A 17298-nucleotide genomic window follows, 5' to 3' on the forward strand; every position below is an offset into this window, starting at 1 on the left:
ATGCATTAGGGTGAGGAAATTCAACAATCACATGACACTGTCAGTCTTTTTAAAAGAGGTTGATTCTAACCAATGCTCGCTTATCCAAAGACTGCATTTAAAGATACATTTAGGGACCTCCCTGGTGGTGCAGTGGTTAAGACTCCACGTTCCCAATGCAGGGGGCCCAGGTTCATTCCCTGGTCGGGGAACTAGATCCCACATGCTTGCAGCAACTAAAATAGTTCACATGCCGCAACTAAGGAGCCCACGTGCTGCAACTAAGGAGCTCGCCTGCCACAACTAAGACCCAGCGCAACCAAATAAATAATACATATTTTTAAAAATTAAAAAATAAAGATACATTTAATTTATATCAAACAGCAGTTTGATAATATGTTACCAGATAACAATGTTTGGACATTAGAATTAAAAAGCACCCATTCCCCCTACATAATGTTTTATCATATATCCAAATCCCTTTCTAGTTATTTTAGAATGCCCGTTGTTTTTATGGGGATGTAAATAAAAATATGCACCTCGATTTTCTCATCTAACAATATTATAAAGACATTTAATCCTGCTGTACATTCTTTATAATTAGCACCTTAACAGCTACAAAACATTTCCATTCAGTAGATAAATGTCAGAGCCATGGTTTACTTAACCATTCCCTTATTCTGTGACATATAAGTTGCTTCAAGGTTTTGCCATTGAAAACAATCGAGTATCTTTTGCGTGGTAAGTTTTTTCCCCATCATTTGAATTGTGTCTTTAGGATAAAGTCCCAGAAAAGCAATTTGAATACGCACATTTTAATGGCTCCGTCAAGTTTTTATTCAAATGGGAAAATGGCTTTGGTTTTTATATAGCAAACACTGCTCCATCAGCCCCAGACTGAGTTCCTCAAAGGCAGACACCCTAGCTTACTTTAAAAAAAAATTTTTTTTAAACCATAGCATCTATAATTTGACTGTACTTCAATAAAAAATAAATTCAAAAAAAAAAGCAATCTGACTCTGTAAAAGATGACACAACTAAATCTACCTGCATAACAATAATTGAATGGGAGAAACTTGCCAACTAAAAGAAAATACTTTCAGATATAGTTAAAAAAAACTAAATGGACTTCCCTGGTGGTGCAGTGGTTAAGAATCTGCCTGCCAATGCAGGGGACACAGGTTCGAGCCCTGGTCCAGGAACATCCCACATGTCGCAGAGCAGCTAAGCCCGTGCACCACAACTACTGAAGCCCGCACACCTAGAGCCCATGCTCTGCAACAAGAGAAGCCACCACAGTGAGAAGCCCGCGCACTGCAATGAAGAGTAGCCCCTGGTCGCTGCAACTAGAGAAAGCCCAGGTGCAGCAACAAAGACCCAACGCAGCCATAAGTAAATAAATAAATTTATGTATTAAAAAAACTAAATGAAAACATATGCTATCAATAAAAGATATGCCTAAAATAAACCATAGCATCTAGCCTATAAGCAACATGTAGTGAACATTTGTGCACTGAATGAATGCATGAACAAAAATACTTAAAAATCCGAGACTTAAGGAAAAATATTTCAACTAGATCTATCGCATTTTTTAAAATCAAGAAATGTTGCATTTCCATTTAGATTTCACTAAGAGATGTGGAGGACTTACCCATGCCAAGCCCTGGCATTCTGTTGCCCTTTCCTTATTTTATTTTATCCTCACGGCACCCCCTAGAGTTCATTTTCCATACAGCAACAGAATGAAAGGCTCAAAGGCTACATCAGATTACATCACACACCTGCTTTTTTCAGAGGGTCCCAGGAGGCGTCTATGTATTGATATTTGTCTGACAAGCTCCCATCACTTGAAAAGAAACAGAAGGTCCTCTTCACTGGGGAGAATACTAGTTCTGGGGAAACCTCTGCTTAGGTGGAAACAAAATTTCCACTCAATAACCAGGAACCATGGGAATTTTCCTGAATGTAGTTCAGCCTCGGTGATGGGTCATTTTAGCCAAACTACGAATCAGAGTTATATAACACTTAGGTAAGCAGGGCGAAAATGACCCTTGAAAAATAATTTAATTGGTCAAAATTTACTCTGGCTAATGTTCCTGGCCCCTGGGCAGCGTGTTAACTCTTGGAATTCTATAGGACCCTCCTCCCCCAGCCTTTTTTTTTTTTTTAAGAAATGTTCATCTGTTTATTTCCGGAGCTATCACTCTCATTTTTTAGACTCAGGAAACCGAGTCGCTTGCAGACAGTGTGAGTGACAACCAGAATTTATTTGCACGCGCTTTTGGAAACCATTGCTAGTTTAGCTGCTAAACTTGAACCGCAGCGCCCCCTGGTGGACAGAGGGTGGTTTGGCTTTTCCAGGCCTCTTGCCACCTGGGCGACATCTCATCTAACTGGCGCTTTCTCTCCCTGTCTCTCAGGTGAAGGAGGCCATGCAGCGGATCCACGACCGAGGGAACATTGGAAAGTTAATTCTGGATGTAGAAAAGACCCCGACTCCGCTGGTGAGTCAAAAGCAGAGGCATCCGCTCAGTTCAACACCAGACGGTTTATCTGGTGTAGGCACAGGTGGGATGGAGGGAAGTACAGGAAGCCCTCTGCTGGGCTGGGGCTGGTGGGGGGAGACCAGAGGTAATGAAACGAATGTGCAAGTGAGGGATTAGTCACAAATGGGATGAACGCTAATAAAGAAAGGAAAACGCTCCGGTGAGAACGTTTCAGGAGCAATCTGAGGTCAGGAGAGGACAAGACCACACCCGTGTCTATTACACCTGCTCACTCTTGGCTGCACAAGCGGGAGGAATTCCTGGTAAAATTTAATAAATTCACATTCAGATACCCAACAGCATGATGCCACCTGCCTCCAAAATGCCTCATGATGGGCCCATGGCTTTTGTTTTCTCTTACCAGGACAATACCTTACACGCAGGGACCCCACCAGGAGTGAAGCATGTCACACTCACATCCCAGACACTCTTGCAAGGGTCCCTTGAGGGGCTCTGCAGTGTGGCGGTCGACACAGAGGCTGCCACCAGACTGCACAGATCCAGAGGTGGGGTAGGTGGACAACCATCAACAAGCCATACGTAGAAATGGGACACTGCAGCTCTGGATCGGGCCACAAAGAAGGGCTCGCAGGAGGGGGTCTGTTCCCGTGAGGAAAGTCTGGGAAGGCTTCCCTGAGGAAGCGGGCTGAGCACAAGAGGAAAAGCAGGCACTGAGTAGGCAGGCGGGTGGAGGGACGGCGCTGCATGTGCTGTGGCCGAGAGGGAAGTCCAGCTCCAGATCAGCCGTGTGGTACGGGCGGGGGGACTGAGATTCAGGAGATGATTCCTGTTTGTAAGAATAAGTGGGGAGAGCAGAGGTTCAGGGGTCAAGGGAAATTACCTAGCTCAGGGTCTAGGACAAGAAGAGAACTCCGAGGCACCGTTCACGAAGGGGGCTGTAAATGGATAGGACTAGGATGTTGTGAGCATCTGTCGTGTGCTCAGCAATTTGCCAGATGCTTCAAGTACATCATTTCCCTTTGTTTCACTTGGCTCCCATGACAACTTTATAAGGCAGGTGGGTTTATCCTCGTCCTAACGGTGGAGGAAATGGAGGCTCAGAGAGGTGTGGCAAGTGTGCCAGGTACTAGCAATGACAAGAAGGTAGGTGGGTAGGTAGATAGATGGTAGATGGATGGATGGATGGATAGACAGGACCAGAAAGAGTCCACATCTTCACAGAAAGGATGTTCCCATGGGGGAATATAGACAACAAAGTGGATAAACCCACATTTGTTACTAGTGTGCTTCTGGCTCCTAGCAAGTGACAGCATCAGGCTTTGGACCCTGGCCGGTCGGCGCAGTGGACGCTGTCAATGCCCACCCAAGCCCCCGGCACTCATGGTTCCCCTGCATGCCGGTGCTGTCCTCCTGCTGGCCGCCGCCCCTCTCTGCCTGAGCGCGTCCCCTGGCCACGGCAGAGGCTTGGGTTATGCACAAAATCGGCACTCCCTGGCTTCTCCCCTGCTCACGTGTCCCCCACTGTCCCCCAGTGGTCCCCAGCAGGACTGAGCCCAGTTGCCCATGGCAGGACCTATTAACATATCCCGTGCCAGCTTCCTTGCCTTTTCTGTCTCCTTTCCTCACTCTGACCTGTGCTTCCTGGGATCATCTCCCAAGCTCTGGAATCATCTCCCCAATTCCAAATACTTGCAGTCAAATGCTTTCTCAGAGCCTGCGTCTTAGGGCGCCCAACACAAGTCACCTGGTACCACACTGCCTTCGTGAGGAATCACGTGACCCTAGCGTTCAGCCCTCAGAGAAATCTTTCCCAAGGGCCTTCATCAGATGCTTGAAGAAGGCAGGAGACAGACTGCAGAACCCTCTAAGAAGTCCTCTGCTGCATTACAGATGGCCAATGACAGCACAGAGACCAGCGAGGCAGGCGAAGAGGAGGAGGACCACGAGGGTGACAGTGAGAACAAGGAGAGGACGCCCTTCATCCAGTAACCCGGGGCCCGGGCAGGAGGGCGTGAGGATGCTCTGGAGAAAGAGGACCCGGCTGAGAGATCTCTTCTGCGCCCCAGTGAACAAATGCTGTAGTCCAGTGTGTGCTGTGTCTGTCTGCTGTCAGCTGAGCTAAAAAGCTGTTGATCACTGTTGTTTTTGAAATTAAGTGCCAATCCCATTCCATGCAGTATTATGTCCTTCCCCCACCTGTGTGTTACACTCTCCCCACTCCCCTGTTTCAAAACCATCCATCTTTGGGTCCTTCTCGACAGTTCTAGAACAGCCTTGCAAATTGATACAAGTCCACAGGTCCATTGCTTAAGAGACCAGACATGGGCAAAGACAAGTTTGGATTGAAAGGTGTTATCACAGAGCACTGTCCTAGAATTCTTCAGGCCAATGACACTTTTTGCTGCCAGCCGCCCATGCTTCTGAAAAGAGCGCTTGCCAATTTGGCTGGCGGAAAGAGGGTAGGCCAGGAGAGGTTTTCACAAGCCCGTAAGTTTAGGATCTCTCCAAGGTGTACTGTCCTACTTCCCATTGAAGAGGCAACCTCCTTACATTCATTCAGGTGTTTCATGGTCAAAGGGTTAAACCAACCTCCCCTCACCCTCTGATGCTTGATTCCTTCACCGGTTCTTAACCATAAACACAGGGAGATAGATGTGGCTATTTCAGGATAGAAGATGGGTCAACAGCCAAAGTATGAGGACCAGCCACAGAGGTCCCTCCTCTGAAACCATATCTCATGAGCAAAATCCTCTCCCCGCCACATATATTTAATTTTAAGAAAACTCACCAGGTGTGGGACTATTTCAAAGTCATTACTGAGACTCGCCTATGTTTGCACACTTGCCATTGGCATTACCGATTCTGCTCTTTTCATTTCCTGGTACTGAATAGCAGCCTTTACCTTGGATCCCCCAAGAAAGATCTCCTTTGTAGACCATATTTGGGGGAAAAAAAATCAGTGAGTATCTTTCTTCTTGCCAAAGCGTGTTCCAACGTGTCACAAACTAGTGATACAAAACTCGATGTTTAGTACCTGATGCCAAATATGTGTTCCTCTCCTCTGAAATATAAATTATGGTGCACACTCTTTGCAAGGCCCTGCTTTCTGGAAATCCGGTACCAAATTCCTTGATCGCACAACCCTGATTAAGTTCCCAGCTCCCAGACTCCTAAGGAAACCCCCCCGCCCCGGCCCCACCACACTTGACGCGGCTTGAGGTGAACAGTCCCTCTGGAGGGACAAGAGGCCCAGTGTCTCCAAGGGGGGGGGGGCTCCTCACCACGTCTCCCAGTCCTGTTGGCCCAGAGGGTGGACTCCACCACTCATAGACCAAACCGGAGACACAAGGAGCCCGCGGTGTTAGCAGCCCAACTCACTTGCGTTCTGGAAGACTTCCGAGGGCTCCTGCATTGCTCGACCTCTCCACCAATGAGCCTTAGGGTACACCCCACACTTCCCCCAAGATGGCAATGAATGCATTTCAGCAACTACCTGTTTTATTCCCTAAGTCCATTGGTAACAAATGTCGCCTCATTAGTCATGTTCTTTTTTTCCTATCCTGAGCTTGTGATGATGACTTATTTATGCCAAATATTCACCTGAAGGAAGTGTCTCCTCACTGTGAATGCACACGTAAGCTATGAAGATGAGAGAGGGCGGCGCCACCTCATGAGCCCAGGGATGACAGCATCTCAAAAGAACACACCAACATCAACTTCTCTCCTCTGGGTCACTTAGAAAGATAACGTAGAGGTTGTATCCCCCCAACATGTTTGCTAAATGCAGTACTATTGGTCATGTTTTTCCCATAACCAAGCCCTCAGTGAGGTCTTAAGAGGAGCCGTTACCCAAATGACATTCCTGGTGAGCTGGCCAAAGATGGCAGTTTTTAGGGCTGGAGGAGCAGAGACCCACTGGCCATACCAGGCCTCTTATTTGCCAGGGGAGACGGAACTCCCCATTCAGAATCCAAACGGCCTTTGTTATGTCCAGAGGATTAGCATGAAAAGACATTCTTCCCCAAATCTGTTTTTTCAACTATAAGGTTTAGACAATAATCACAAATTATGCTGGTTAATTAAAGAAAACCCTTTTGTCTCCTTGGTATACAGAATGAGAAGAGAAAACTAGTGTTTGACCAATAAGACCAACTTATGCCATGAAGAATAGGGAAAAAAATTAAAGTATCAAAATTAACTGTTTAACACACTCTCGTTCGAAGCATCTTGTTTGCTGTCACTTGACTGTTTTTCTGAAGGAAGTACACAGAACGTCTCAGGTTGCCTTAAAGGAACTGTGAAGGCTTCTCAGTAATTTACGTTTGATCGGAGGGAACTGAAACATTGTCTAACGTATTTGTGGCTTTAGAGCTTCTGTTATATTGTGCCTACAAAGCAAATTATGTTTACATAAAAAAATATGAATAAAGTATTCAGCATAGCATAACCTCACCTGGCATGTGTTACTCCACATACATAGTTGTTGCAAAAATGGCCCCAATATTAAAACACAAGGCATGGGTGAATGAAAAAGAAAATATAAAAAACATGTCATAGAAGAATCTTCAGATGAGAAACTAAAGGCTATGTATAGAAAACAGGAGTCAAGATGAAATAAGCCTTTAAAAATACATTCGGCTTCCCTCAAGCAAGAAAATAAGACACCACTAAATAAAAGAACTATTAAAGGCATCATGTAATAATAGTAATGATAACAAGAATAACAATAATTATAATAGTATTTATGATACCTACTATACGCTATTAAAAGATATATATGTGTATATATGTGTGTGTGTGTGCGCTTATATGTATACTCTCTTACCCTCCCAACAGCCCTGAGAGGTGGGGTTTACCATTACGCCCATCTTATAGGTGAAAAAACTGAAGACTGAGGTTTTGCACTAAGACCACAGAGCTGGGAAGTGACAGAGCCAGGATCTGGAGCCAAGGTAGAATCCACGCTCTTAACCACCCCACCATGCTTCTTGGCTTAAATAAGGGTAAAATGCAATGCATTTCAATGACCATCCCTTCTCACTAGAAACGGTTCAGGGATTCCCTTTCCTCTGATTTCAAGGATATGTTTATCCATTTGTTTTGCTTTGTAGCAAATAATATGCACACCAAGAAGCATTTTTTTGTCTGGCCCTCGATCCAAGTGTTCAGTGAAGTGCTGATTTCAAAACTCACACACCTCAACCATTTTCATTTTCATGATCTAACATCCTCAAGGTTATCAAAGAGATGCACAAAAGTGAATATCCAAGGGGAAAGATTTCATGAAGGAGGAATTCATGATTAGGGAGGCTTGGCTGTATTTACTATATTTCTCAGCAGGAAGCCAAAAAAATTAGAGCTAGGTCCCATGTCAATAAAACACCACATACATAAACCTGAATTTACAAGGTAGAACAGTTAGTCACCTTGTCAGTGAAATTCTTACAAGATCACTGTGCAAAGGATTTTCTCATTATGTTCTCATTTAATGCTCATGTACTCCATATAAGGCCCATGGCCTCACATAGCCAGTGGTGGTGTGCTGTCACATGTAAACACAGTCCAGCAAGAAAAACTGGAATCTAAACTAAAATCCACATCTTCCCTTATAACTCTGAGAGTGGGGAAGAGGTCTTGCAGTTGGGAACAAAATTCTTTTCAGCCATGTGGGTGAGGTTAGAGCACAAATGGAGGTAAACCTTTCAAAAGCCATTTGGGGCAGAAGGAAACAGTGTGAAAGCAAGAAGGTGGGAACATTGAAGGGCGTATAGGAAGAAAGGAGAGTACAACAGTAGGTGAAATACACTCACGTGGAAATGGAGTGGAGCTGGAGAAAGGCATGAAGGGAAGTCCCAACTGGGCATGGAGGTCTTTGAATGACAAATGAATAATCTTGGATTTCCGTGGGAGAGAACAAGCATGTACAATGGTGTGACATGAAAGCTTGCGGATGTGGCAGGTGATTACAAAGAGTAAATGTAGGGTTCAGTGGGAGGAGGGATATAAGATGAGCCTAAAGGGGGTGCAGAGATAGACGTCAAGTTCCTTGATTCCCCTGCCCCGGTTTCGGTCCTCCAGAATCAGACACTGAAACAAGGATTTGAAAGTCAGCAGTACTGGGAGGTGATCCCAAGAAGCACGGATTGGGGAGAGGGAATGTAAAACAAGAAGGGAAGAAGCCACTTCAGCGTGGGTTGGTGAGTAGGTGACCGCTGTGGGAGACCATGGAGCTGTCCCACTTGGTGAGGAAGGTGTATTTCTCCATTAAGTTCCAAGCATCATTGGATGAAAGTGACTCCTAACAAGCATGTTGGTTCCCTGATGCTCTTCCATCTTGTACAGCAGGTCTAGAGGAAGGGCAGAAATGGACACCAAGATATGTAACAAGGATTCAGAGAGGCAATGTTAGGGGGCAGAGTGGGGTGCAAAGTAGGGAGGGGCCAACTCTGTGATGGAAGATGATGTCCCGGAAAGTGTTCATGGAGGAGGTGATGCCTGAATGCAGTCTTTTAAGCTGAGTGGGTGTTGTTCATGAGAATGAAAGCACACAGCATAGTGCCTGATACCTAGTGAGCATGATAAACATTAGCTTCCTCTCCTTACTCCTGTTTGCCAGGGCTGGGAAAATGGGATGCTTAGGAAATATTCAGTAGCTTCTTTTAAAAAAAAAAAAAAAACAGATAATATACAGACCTCAATATTTCACTTCCAGGTTTGCTTGTGGGAAAAGAAATAAGTTGTTATGGACTAAATGTCCATAATTCATAGGCTGAAATTCATAGGCTGAAACCCTCCCCTCCCCCACATGAAGGCATTAGAAGGTGGGCCTTTGGGAGGTAATCAGGATTAGGTGAAGTCATGAGGGTGGCACCCTCATGAATGGGATTAGTGCCCTTATAAGTTCATGAGAGACAGCTTGCTTCTCTCTCTCTCTCTCCTGTGTGGATAAAAAGATATTGACAGTCTGCCACCCAGAAGAGGCTCTCTCAAGAACTTGACCGCGCTGGCACTCTGATCTCAGAATTCCTGCCTCCAGACTGGGAAATAAGGTTTCGTGGTTTATAAGCCACCCAGTCTATGATACTTTGTTAGAGCAGCCTAAACTGTCTAAGACATAAATGTTTTTGCATTCTCTGCCTTGAGCAGAATGAGCAGAGTTCCTACTACCAGCCAAGCAAAGATGCTGGGAAACAGGTCCTATGGGTTATTCAAATTGGCTCCCAAACACCCAAACACGGGAGTGACTCAGATAGGGGTGAGTGAAACCCCAACATACCACAGGCATATGCACCCACATGTGCAGAGACTGAGAGCACCAACTCTGGAGTCTTGCAAACTGGGAATCAAATTTGGGCAAATTGCTTGGCATTTGAGCTTTCCCATACTGAAATGGGGAGGATCATATTGTCTAGGTCCTAGAATCATTATGAAAATCAAATGTGAAAGTGTGTAACCAGATTGAAACCATGACCTACAAGTTCCAGTCTAGAATTCACATGGCAGATGCTTTCAAAACATGGTTTTTCATTCACATCAAACACTAATCAAATACCTAGCATGTTCTCAACACAATAGTTTTAGTGTTTTAGCGGGAAAAATAAATACATAGTCTCTTCCAGCCATTCAGGAGTTTACCACTGAAGAATGTAACAACAGTAAGTTTTATCTTGCATGCAAATGGCAATTTATCTCTAGAACCTGCCTTGGTACTGAGAGCTGGTTGGGTTGAGTGGTGAACAGTGCTGTATTTGATGAACAATGTCCATCAGGAGCAGGGGAGGAAAGCGGTCCAGGAGAAGAAACCAACTTTAGGCACATTAGAGGGAAAGTGCAGGGCAGGTTCATGGAATGGTCCATTTAGCTGTTGCGTGCATCGAGAGAAGAGACAAAAGATGAATAAGACTGGATTATAGAAATCTACTAATACCCCTTCAAAGGTTCTGGATTTTGTACAAAAAGCAAAGGGATTAATCTAGGGATTACTGGAGAATGTGCTCAAGTAAGAGGTGACCATGGGAAATCTCCCCCAAATGAACATGATTATTTTACTTGGTCCAGTTTTGGGAGGCAGATCAGATGCGGGGGGCATGTTGGAATCACAGTTCTTTAGCTAGTCCCCCAAAGCCCATCCGTAGTCTATCTGGTCAAGCGGCCACTAAACCGGCATGAGTGGGAGAAAAAGAACACCTCTTCCTTCCAGGAGTGAAACAATGAGGGACTGGTGAGGCAGGCTTTTTCTGGAGAAATGGGGACATGTCCATGGGAGGCCCCCCCAAAGTAAATCACTACCTTCTGGAGCTGGGAGTCAAAACCAACATAGGACAGCGACCCATGGGGCATACTCACAAACACCCATGCTCAAAAACCTCGCAATCATTTTCAAAAACCTGTCCCAGCTTAGAGTTTGGAGATTTCCATAGAGTGAAGCTGAGTCAAGGCAAAGCATGACAACAAAACTAACATTTACTGAGGATTTGCTATTCGCCAGGCATTTTACACGTACTCTTAACTGAATCGAAACAATACCCTGAAAAGTAGATATCATCCCTGCTTACAGATTAAGGACATGAAATTCCAGAGAGGTTAGGTAGCCTGCTCATATTCACTCAGTCGCAAAGTAGAGTTCTGTCTAGAACCCAGGACTCCATATAATAGAAAGGTTTCTTCCCAGAAGCTGGGGAAGATAGGGACTAGCAGTTCCAACCTAACACCCTCCTGGTGAGGTGTTCCCTCCTCTCCTCTCCTCTCTCCCCATCACCCCCTCCCAAGGACAAAGACCTTCCTCTCCATTAGCTCTGGTGTGAATCAAGGTACTCTCAGGAAGGTTCTGATTAGCCAGCTTGGGTCACATGCACATGCATCAACCAATCACTGAAGCAGAGGGATGGCTATTCTGATTGGCCAGCCTGGGTCACATGCCCACCCCTGTGACTGGTCATAGTAGGTGCAGGCAACCTGATTGATATTCATACCTGAACCCCCTCAGGTGACAGAGAGGTAGATCCCCATAGGACAGTATGCTGCACAGTTAAAACTGTGTCCACTGTAGATACAGTCTACTGAGCACTTACTGTGCACTGGACACTGCTTTTTTTGTTTGTCTGGTTTGGTTTGTTGGTTTCTTTTTCTTTTGTTTTTAGTTTTATTTTCTGCACACTGTGGGAGTCACCACTGACACCTCCCCACACTTTGTCTTGGTTCACCTGACACCAGAGTCCATTGCAGCTGTAGACAGTTCCTGGCAACCTGACTGCTTCCCGCCTCCAGTACCACAGGGCACAAGTGTGCCAAGGTAAGCCAGAACTACTGTGGCGGGAACTGGGGACGGTGGGAGTAACAGCCCCCAGGCAGCCTCAGCCGTGGAGGATGGGAGATGGTGGATAAATGCCCAGATTCCCTGTCCATGTTCCACACAGTATCTGAAGGGTCCCCTCAGTGGGGTCAAGCCCAAGGTGCCCACAATGGTGACTTATTCATTAGCAAGTCCACTGGCTTTTCTTCCCTCCTTACCTCATTCTCCCTACACACCCCCCCACTCCTGCTTCTTGAGATCACCTTCCAAATAAACTACCTGCACCCAAGTCCTCATCTTGGGGGGCTACCTCAGGGGAACCCAAATGAAGACAGCATTCTGCATGTATTAACTTGTCAAAGACTCATAACAACCCTATAAAGAAAGTGATACTATCCTTACTTTACTGATGAAAAACGAAGCCAGGGATTTCCCTGTTGGTCCAATGGTTAAGACTTGGCGTTTTTACTGCCAGGGGCCTGGGTTCAATCCCTGGTCAGGGAAGTAAGATCCCACAAGCCACACAGCGCAGCCAAAAAACAAACAAACAAAAACAAAAAGTATATATACATATATATACATATATATATATATATATATATATATACAGAGAGAGAGAGAGAGAGAGGGAGAGAGGGAGGGAGAGAGAGAGGGAGAGAGAGTGCGCGAGCCAGAGAAGTTAAATGAAGTGCCCCAAACTACACACAGCACTGAGTTTCCAGAATGTGGGCCCAGACATCAAGCTAAACTCTCTCTAATGCCCAAGTCACTGAAAATGCACAATATCACTTAATAAGTTGGAAAAAATTATTCAAAAGCTAAGCTAGCGTCAATTAAAACCACTTCTGGGGCCAGCCCTTCTTAGCTTTTCAAAAGCCCACCCAGGGAGTGAGAAGGGATTATTGCTGTTCTCCTGACTCTGGGGCCTTCTATCCAAGGCCAGCAGGATGGGGCCCAGCAACCCTGATGAGTTAAAGGGCTGTGCTGTGAAGCAGGGGAACGACCATCACACAACTGCAGTAAAGTTGGTCTCTTCATCCTTTGCAAAAACAAGCACAAATACCTATTTACTGAGCCCAGGCTCAGGCTCAGGTTGACTGCTGATGGTAAGAGCTGGTTTGTCTATTGTCTTTGGGGGCAGAAGTCGGAATATCCCAATGATTCTTCGAGATTAATCAATAAACAAGGCAGGAAGTCAATGCACCATCAAATTGACACTGAGTGTTTAATTATTAACTAGATGAATTAAGAGTATATCAAAAGCTCCCATTCTCACTCAGGATCTCCATCTCTGTCTATCTATCTATCTCTAGTAAGGTAAATAATATTTAGGTGACTCAATTAAATTCTACAAATATTTACTAAGCTTTGCCTATGTGCATGGCCCTGTTCTATGTATTGTGAAGGATTCAGAGATAAATACAGCCTGGCCACTGCTGGCACAGAGCCCACTGAGCGAGACAAGGACACCAACAGCCAGGAAAGGCTAGCAGCCTAACAGGGAGAGATGCAGGGGGCTCTAGGGCGCAGAACTGGGGGAGGTGATACGTAGGCCAGGGCTAAGACTGCTTCTACGGGATGGAAGTAAAGGGACACTCCAGGTTTTGCCTGCCAATAACTGACTGCACCCTACTTGTAGCGTGGTGGTCAAAATCAGGGACTCTGAAGACAGATGGCCTGAGTTTGAATCCTGACTTTTACAGTTGCATGGCCTTGAACAAGTGATTTAATCTCTAGGCCTCTGTTGCCTCCTCTGTAAAAGGGGAATGATAACATTAAGATGTTATCACGTTGTGGTATGTATTAAAGGAGTCAACAGGTGCAAAATGCGATCATCAGTGGCACCGAATTTTCCTTTGGGAATGACGACGCCCTTTATATGTTGTGTTGAGGGTCCTGTGAATCAAGGTGCCCTGTTCTCAGACTTCCCTGGTGGCACGGTGGTTAAGAATCCACCTGCCCATGCAGGGGACACGGGTTTGAGCCCAGGTCTGGGAAAATCTCACATGCCACAGAGCAACTAAGCCCGTGCGCCACAACTACTGAGCCTGTGCTCTAGAGCCCACGAGCCACAACTACTGAGCCCCCGTGCCACAACTACTGAAGTCCATGCACCTAGAGCCCGTGCTCCGCAACAAGAGAAGCCACTGCGATGAGAAGCCCGTGCACCACAACGAAGAGCAGCCCCCGCTCGCCGCAACTAGAGAAAGCCCACACACAGCAACAAAGACCCAACGCAGCCAAAAATAAAATTAAAGAAAAAAAAAAAAGGTGTCCTGTTCTCCTCTAGCCAATGGGATTCATGACTCAGGGAAGGCCAAATGGATGTTGTCCAAGTAAGTAACTTTTTTGTTTTTGCGGTACGCGGGCCTCTCACTGCTGTGGCCTCTCCCATTGCAGAGCACAGGCTCCGTACGCGCAGGCTCAGCGGCCATGGCTCACGGGCCCAGCCGCTCCGCAGCATGCGGGATCCTCCCGGACCGGGGCACAAACCCGTGTCCCCTGCATCGGCAGGCGGACTCTCAACCACTGCGCCACCAGGGAAGCCCCTAAGTAAGTAATTTTAAAAAATATTTATGTATTTAACTTAATTAATTAATTGATTTTTGGCTGCGTTGGGTCTCAGTTGCGGCATGCAGGCTCTTCGTTGTGGCACGCAGGCTTCTCTCTATTTATGGCACACGGGTTTCCTCTCTAGTTTGGCACGAGGGATCTGTAGTTGTGGCACGTGGGCTCCAGAGTACTGGGCTCTGTAGTTTGCGGCACACGGGCTCTCTCGTTGAGGTGCGTGGGCTCAGTAGTTGTGGCATGTGTGCTTAGTTGCCCCACAGCATGTGGGATCTTAGTTCCCCGACCAGGGATCGAACCCGTGTCCCCTTGCATTGGAAGGCAGATTCTTTACCACTGGACTACCAGGGATGTTCCTCCAAGTAAGTAATTTGAAGCTTAAGAAGAAAGATGTAAACACAGAAAATGAATGGAGCCTGTTCGTCCTGACAGTGGCGCCCATGATTCCCTGCTACCCAGATCCCCAAAGCCACCTGTGTTTCTACTTTTTCCCAAGCCTAGGTCCTCAGACTTGTCTTGGATTCTGTGAGCAATCCCACACAAATAGCTTAAGCTAGCCAGACCTGATTTCTATTGCATGCAGCTAGAGAATCCTACCTGATAAAAAGAGGGCTTTTGAACTGGGCCTTGAATAACCTGGTGGGTTGTAACTGAGGTAGCTCATCTTCTGACTGTATCCATGTATAAGCATCTTTATTTCCCAAAGGAAGGTCAGGATGTATAGCCTGGCAAAGGTTTGATTCCACATTAGGGATAAGAGGCAGCAATAAGGGACAGAGTGTGCGTGTCCAAATGCAGGCACTTTGGAAACATTTCAAGTTCTTAATTTGGACACAATGGCCAACTATTTGAAGTACCAAAAAAAAAAAAAAAAAAGAACCAACATATCCCATAATACAAGAGCAGTATTTCCCAAATTTCACCTATTTGCATACCAACTTCTTCATGAGTTTTGTCAAACCTGGACTGTAAGTATCATTAATATTTTTCTTAATATTATTTATATATATCATTATATAATTAATATTTTTATTTAAATAAAATTAATTTTAAAAATATAAATACATATTTTAAAAATTCAATTACTACCATAAATGGAAAATCAATAACCGTTTGCCAAGAATAGAAAATAGAGAGTAGTCATAAACATTAATAAATGGAGCCAGGTTAGGGACTCCCACTGCCCAAATATCAAGAAATTTGAGCTTCAAAATAAATAATGATAGTAATTCAATATAAACCATGAATAAAATAAAACTCTGAGTCCACCAATAAATAATAGACAATTACAGTAGAATGCCAACAAATAAATACAAAAAAAAGATAGAGTTAGGAAAGTAACTAGTTGATGAAAATTTGATGCGGAACAGTTTATTTACCTAGTCTCAAAATATTTTCCCACAAATTATTTATTAATTACAAAGGGAAAAATGATAACTTTGTAGTTGAGAAACCTGGTAGGCAATACCTTAACCAAGTGATCAAAGGCATTCTCACCAATATGGACAGATTGACAATAGGTGCTTCCTGATAGGATGGACTAAGAAGGACACAATATCACTTCTGTGATATTCCCCACAAAATATGAAAACTGAATTTATTTAGGAGGAAATATCAGACAAACCCAAACTGAAGAATGTTCTAAAAAAAGAAACAAATGTCCTGTACTCTTCAAAACTGGCAAGAAGTCAACGAAAGGCTGAAGAACTATTACAAATTAGGAGACTAAGGAGATGATAAACAGAACAGCTAAAGACAGTGGGTAACCCTGGATTGGACCCTGGACTGGGTGGCAGTGGACGGAGGAGCCGTAAAGGACATTACTGGGACTTTTGATGAAACTGAATACGAACTGCAGGTTAGAGAATAGCACTGCATCAAGATCGCATTGTCTCATTTTATTTGTCTGATAATTGTATCTATGTAAAAGCGTGTCCTGGTTCTTAGGAAAAACACACTTAAAGACTTAGGTGCAAAGAGGAATGATGTCTCTAAAATTCTCTCCAATGGTTCCAAAAAAATATGCAGAGAGAAAATAAATTATAAAGTCGATGGGGCAAAATGTAACCAGTAGGTGAATCTGGGTCATGGGTAGAAAGGAGTTCCTTACACTATTTTTGCAACTTTTTTTTTTTTTGGCCGTACCTCAGGGCTTGTAGGATCTTAGCTCCCCAACCAGGGATCAAACCCAGGCCCTCAGCAGTAAAAGTGCTGAGTCCTAACCACTGGATGGCCAAGGAATTCCCACACTATGTTTGCAACTTTTCTCTAGTTGGAAATTATATCAAAATAAAAATTCACCAAAAGAACAATACAAAATTAATATAATAAAATATATTAATAGAGTCTGGTTGAAAACTATTGCCCATTGAAATCTCTGAGCTTGAGGCCAGTTTCTTGTTAATAAAAAAAGATTAGCAAGTTTTCGAAAGATTTTCTGACATACCAACATGAAATTCAAACTGCCTCCTGCACACCATCATCAAGATTGAAAGCGAGTTGACGAGGGGGTAGCCGTCTCGCTCTGTCATCCAATGTTCTTTAATGTAGGTGCCCCAGTGCTATGAATACCAAACTTCAGGGAAACCTGCTCTCAGCAAACAGGGTTTGTAGAAGCTGTGATCTGTCGGGGAGGCTGGAGGCCAGTATGGTCGGACTTTCTGGCAAGTGCTTGGCTGAGAAGCCACACCAGTGCAGGTAACCGAATGCCCTGGTTTCGCCTGTAAGAAATCCACTGTGCTCACAACAGCTGGGAAACAGATCTTGCTTCTGGGTGGTGACAATATTTTCTACAGCCAGTCGTTTCTATTTAAATGCTGGCTAAAGCCAGCTTCAACAATGAATCATCAGCAGAAGTTTTGTTTCCTCCACACCAGGAAACTCAGATGGAAACAGAAACCATCAGCCACTTCGACAGCCCATTTCTCACTGCCAAGCACCTGCAGTCCCGAA

General features: G+C 44.8%; 1 protein-coding gene across 1 annotated transcript in view; it reads left to right on the forward strand.

Moving 5' to 3' along the window:
* Positions 1 to 7243, forward strand: part of VAT1L (vesicle amine transport 1 like) — a 146074-nt gene extending 138831 nt beyond the window's left edge. Inside the window, exons 8-9 of the mRNA XM_060000260.1 lie at positions 2400 to 2483; positions 4377 to 7243. Coding sequence (XP_059856243.1) covers positions 2400 to 2483; positions 4377 to 4475 — 183 coding nt within the window. The 3' untranslated portion in view covers positions 4476 to 7243. The remainder of the gene's footprint in view (positions 1 to 2399; positions 2484 to 4376) is intronic.
* Positions 7244 to 17298: the final 10055 nt, after the last annotated feature.

The sequence above is a fragment of the Delphinus delphis genome, chromosome 20 (assembly GCF_949987515.2).
Source record: "Delphinus delphis chromosome 20, mDelDel1.2, whole genome shotgun sequence".
NCBI lineage: Eukaryota > Metazoa > Chordata > Mammalia > Artiodactyla > Delphinidae > Delphinus > Delphinus delphis.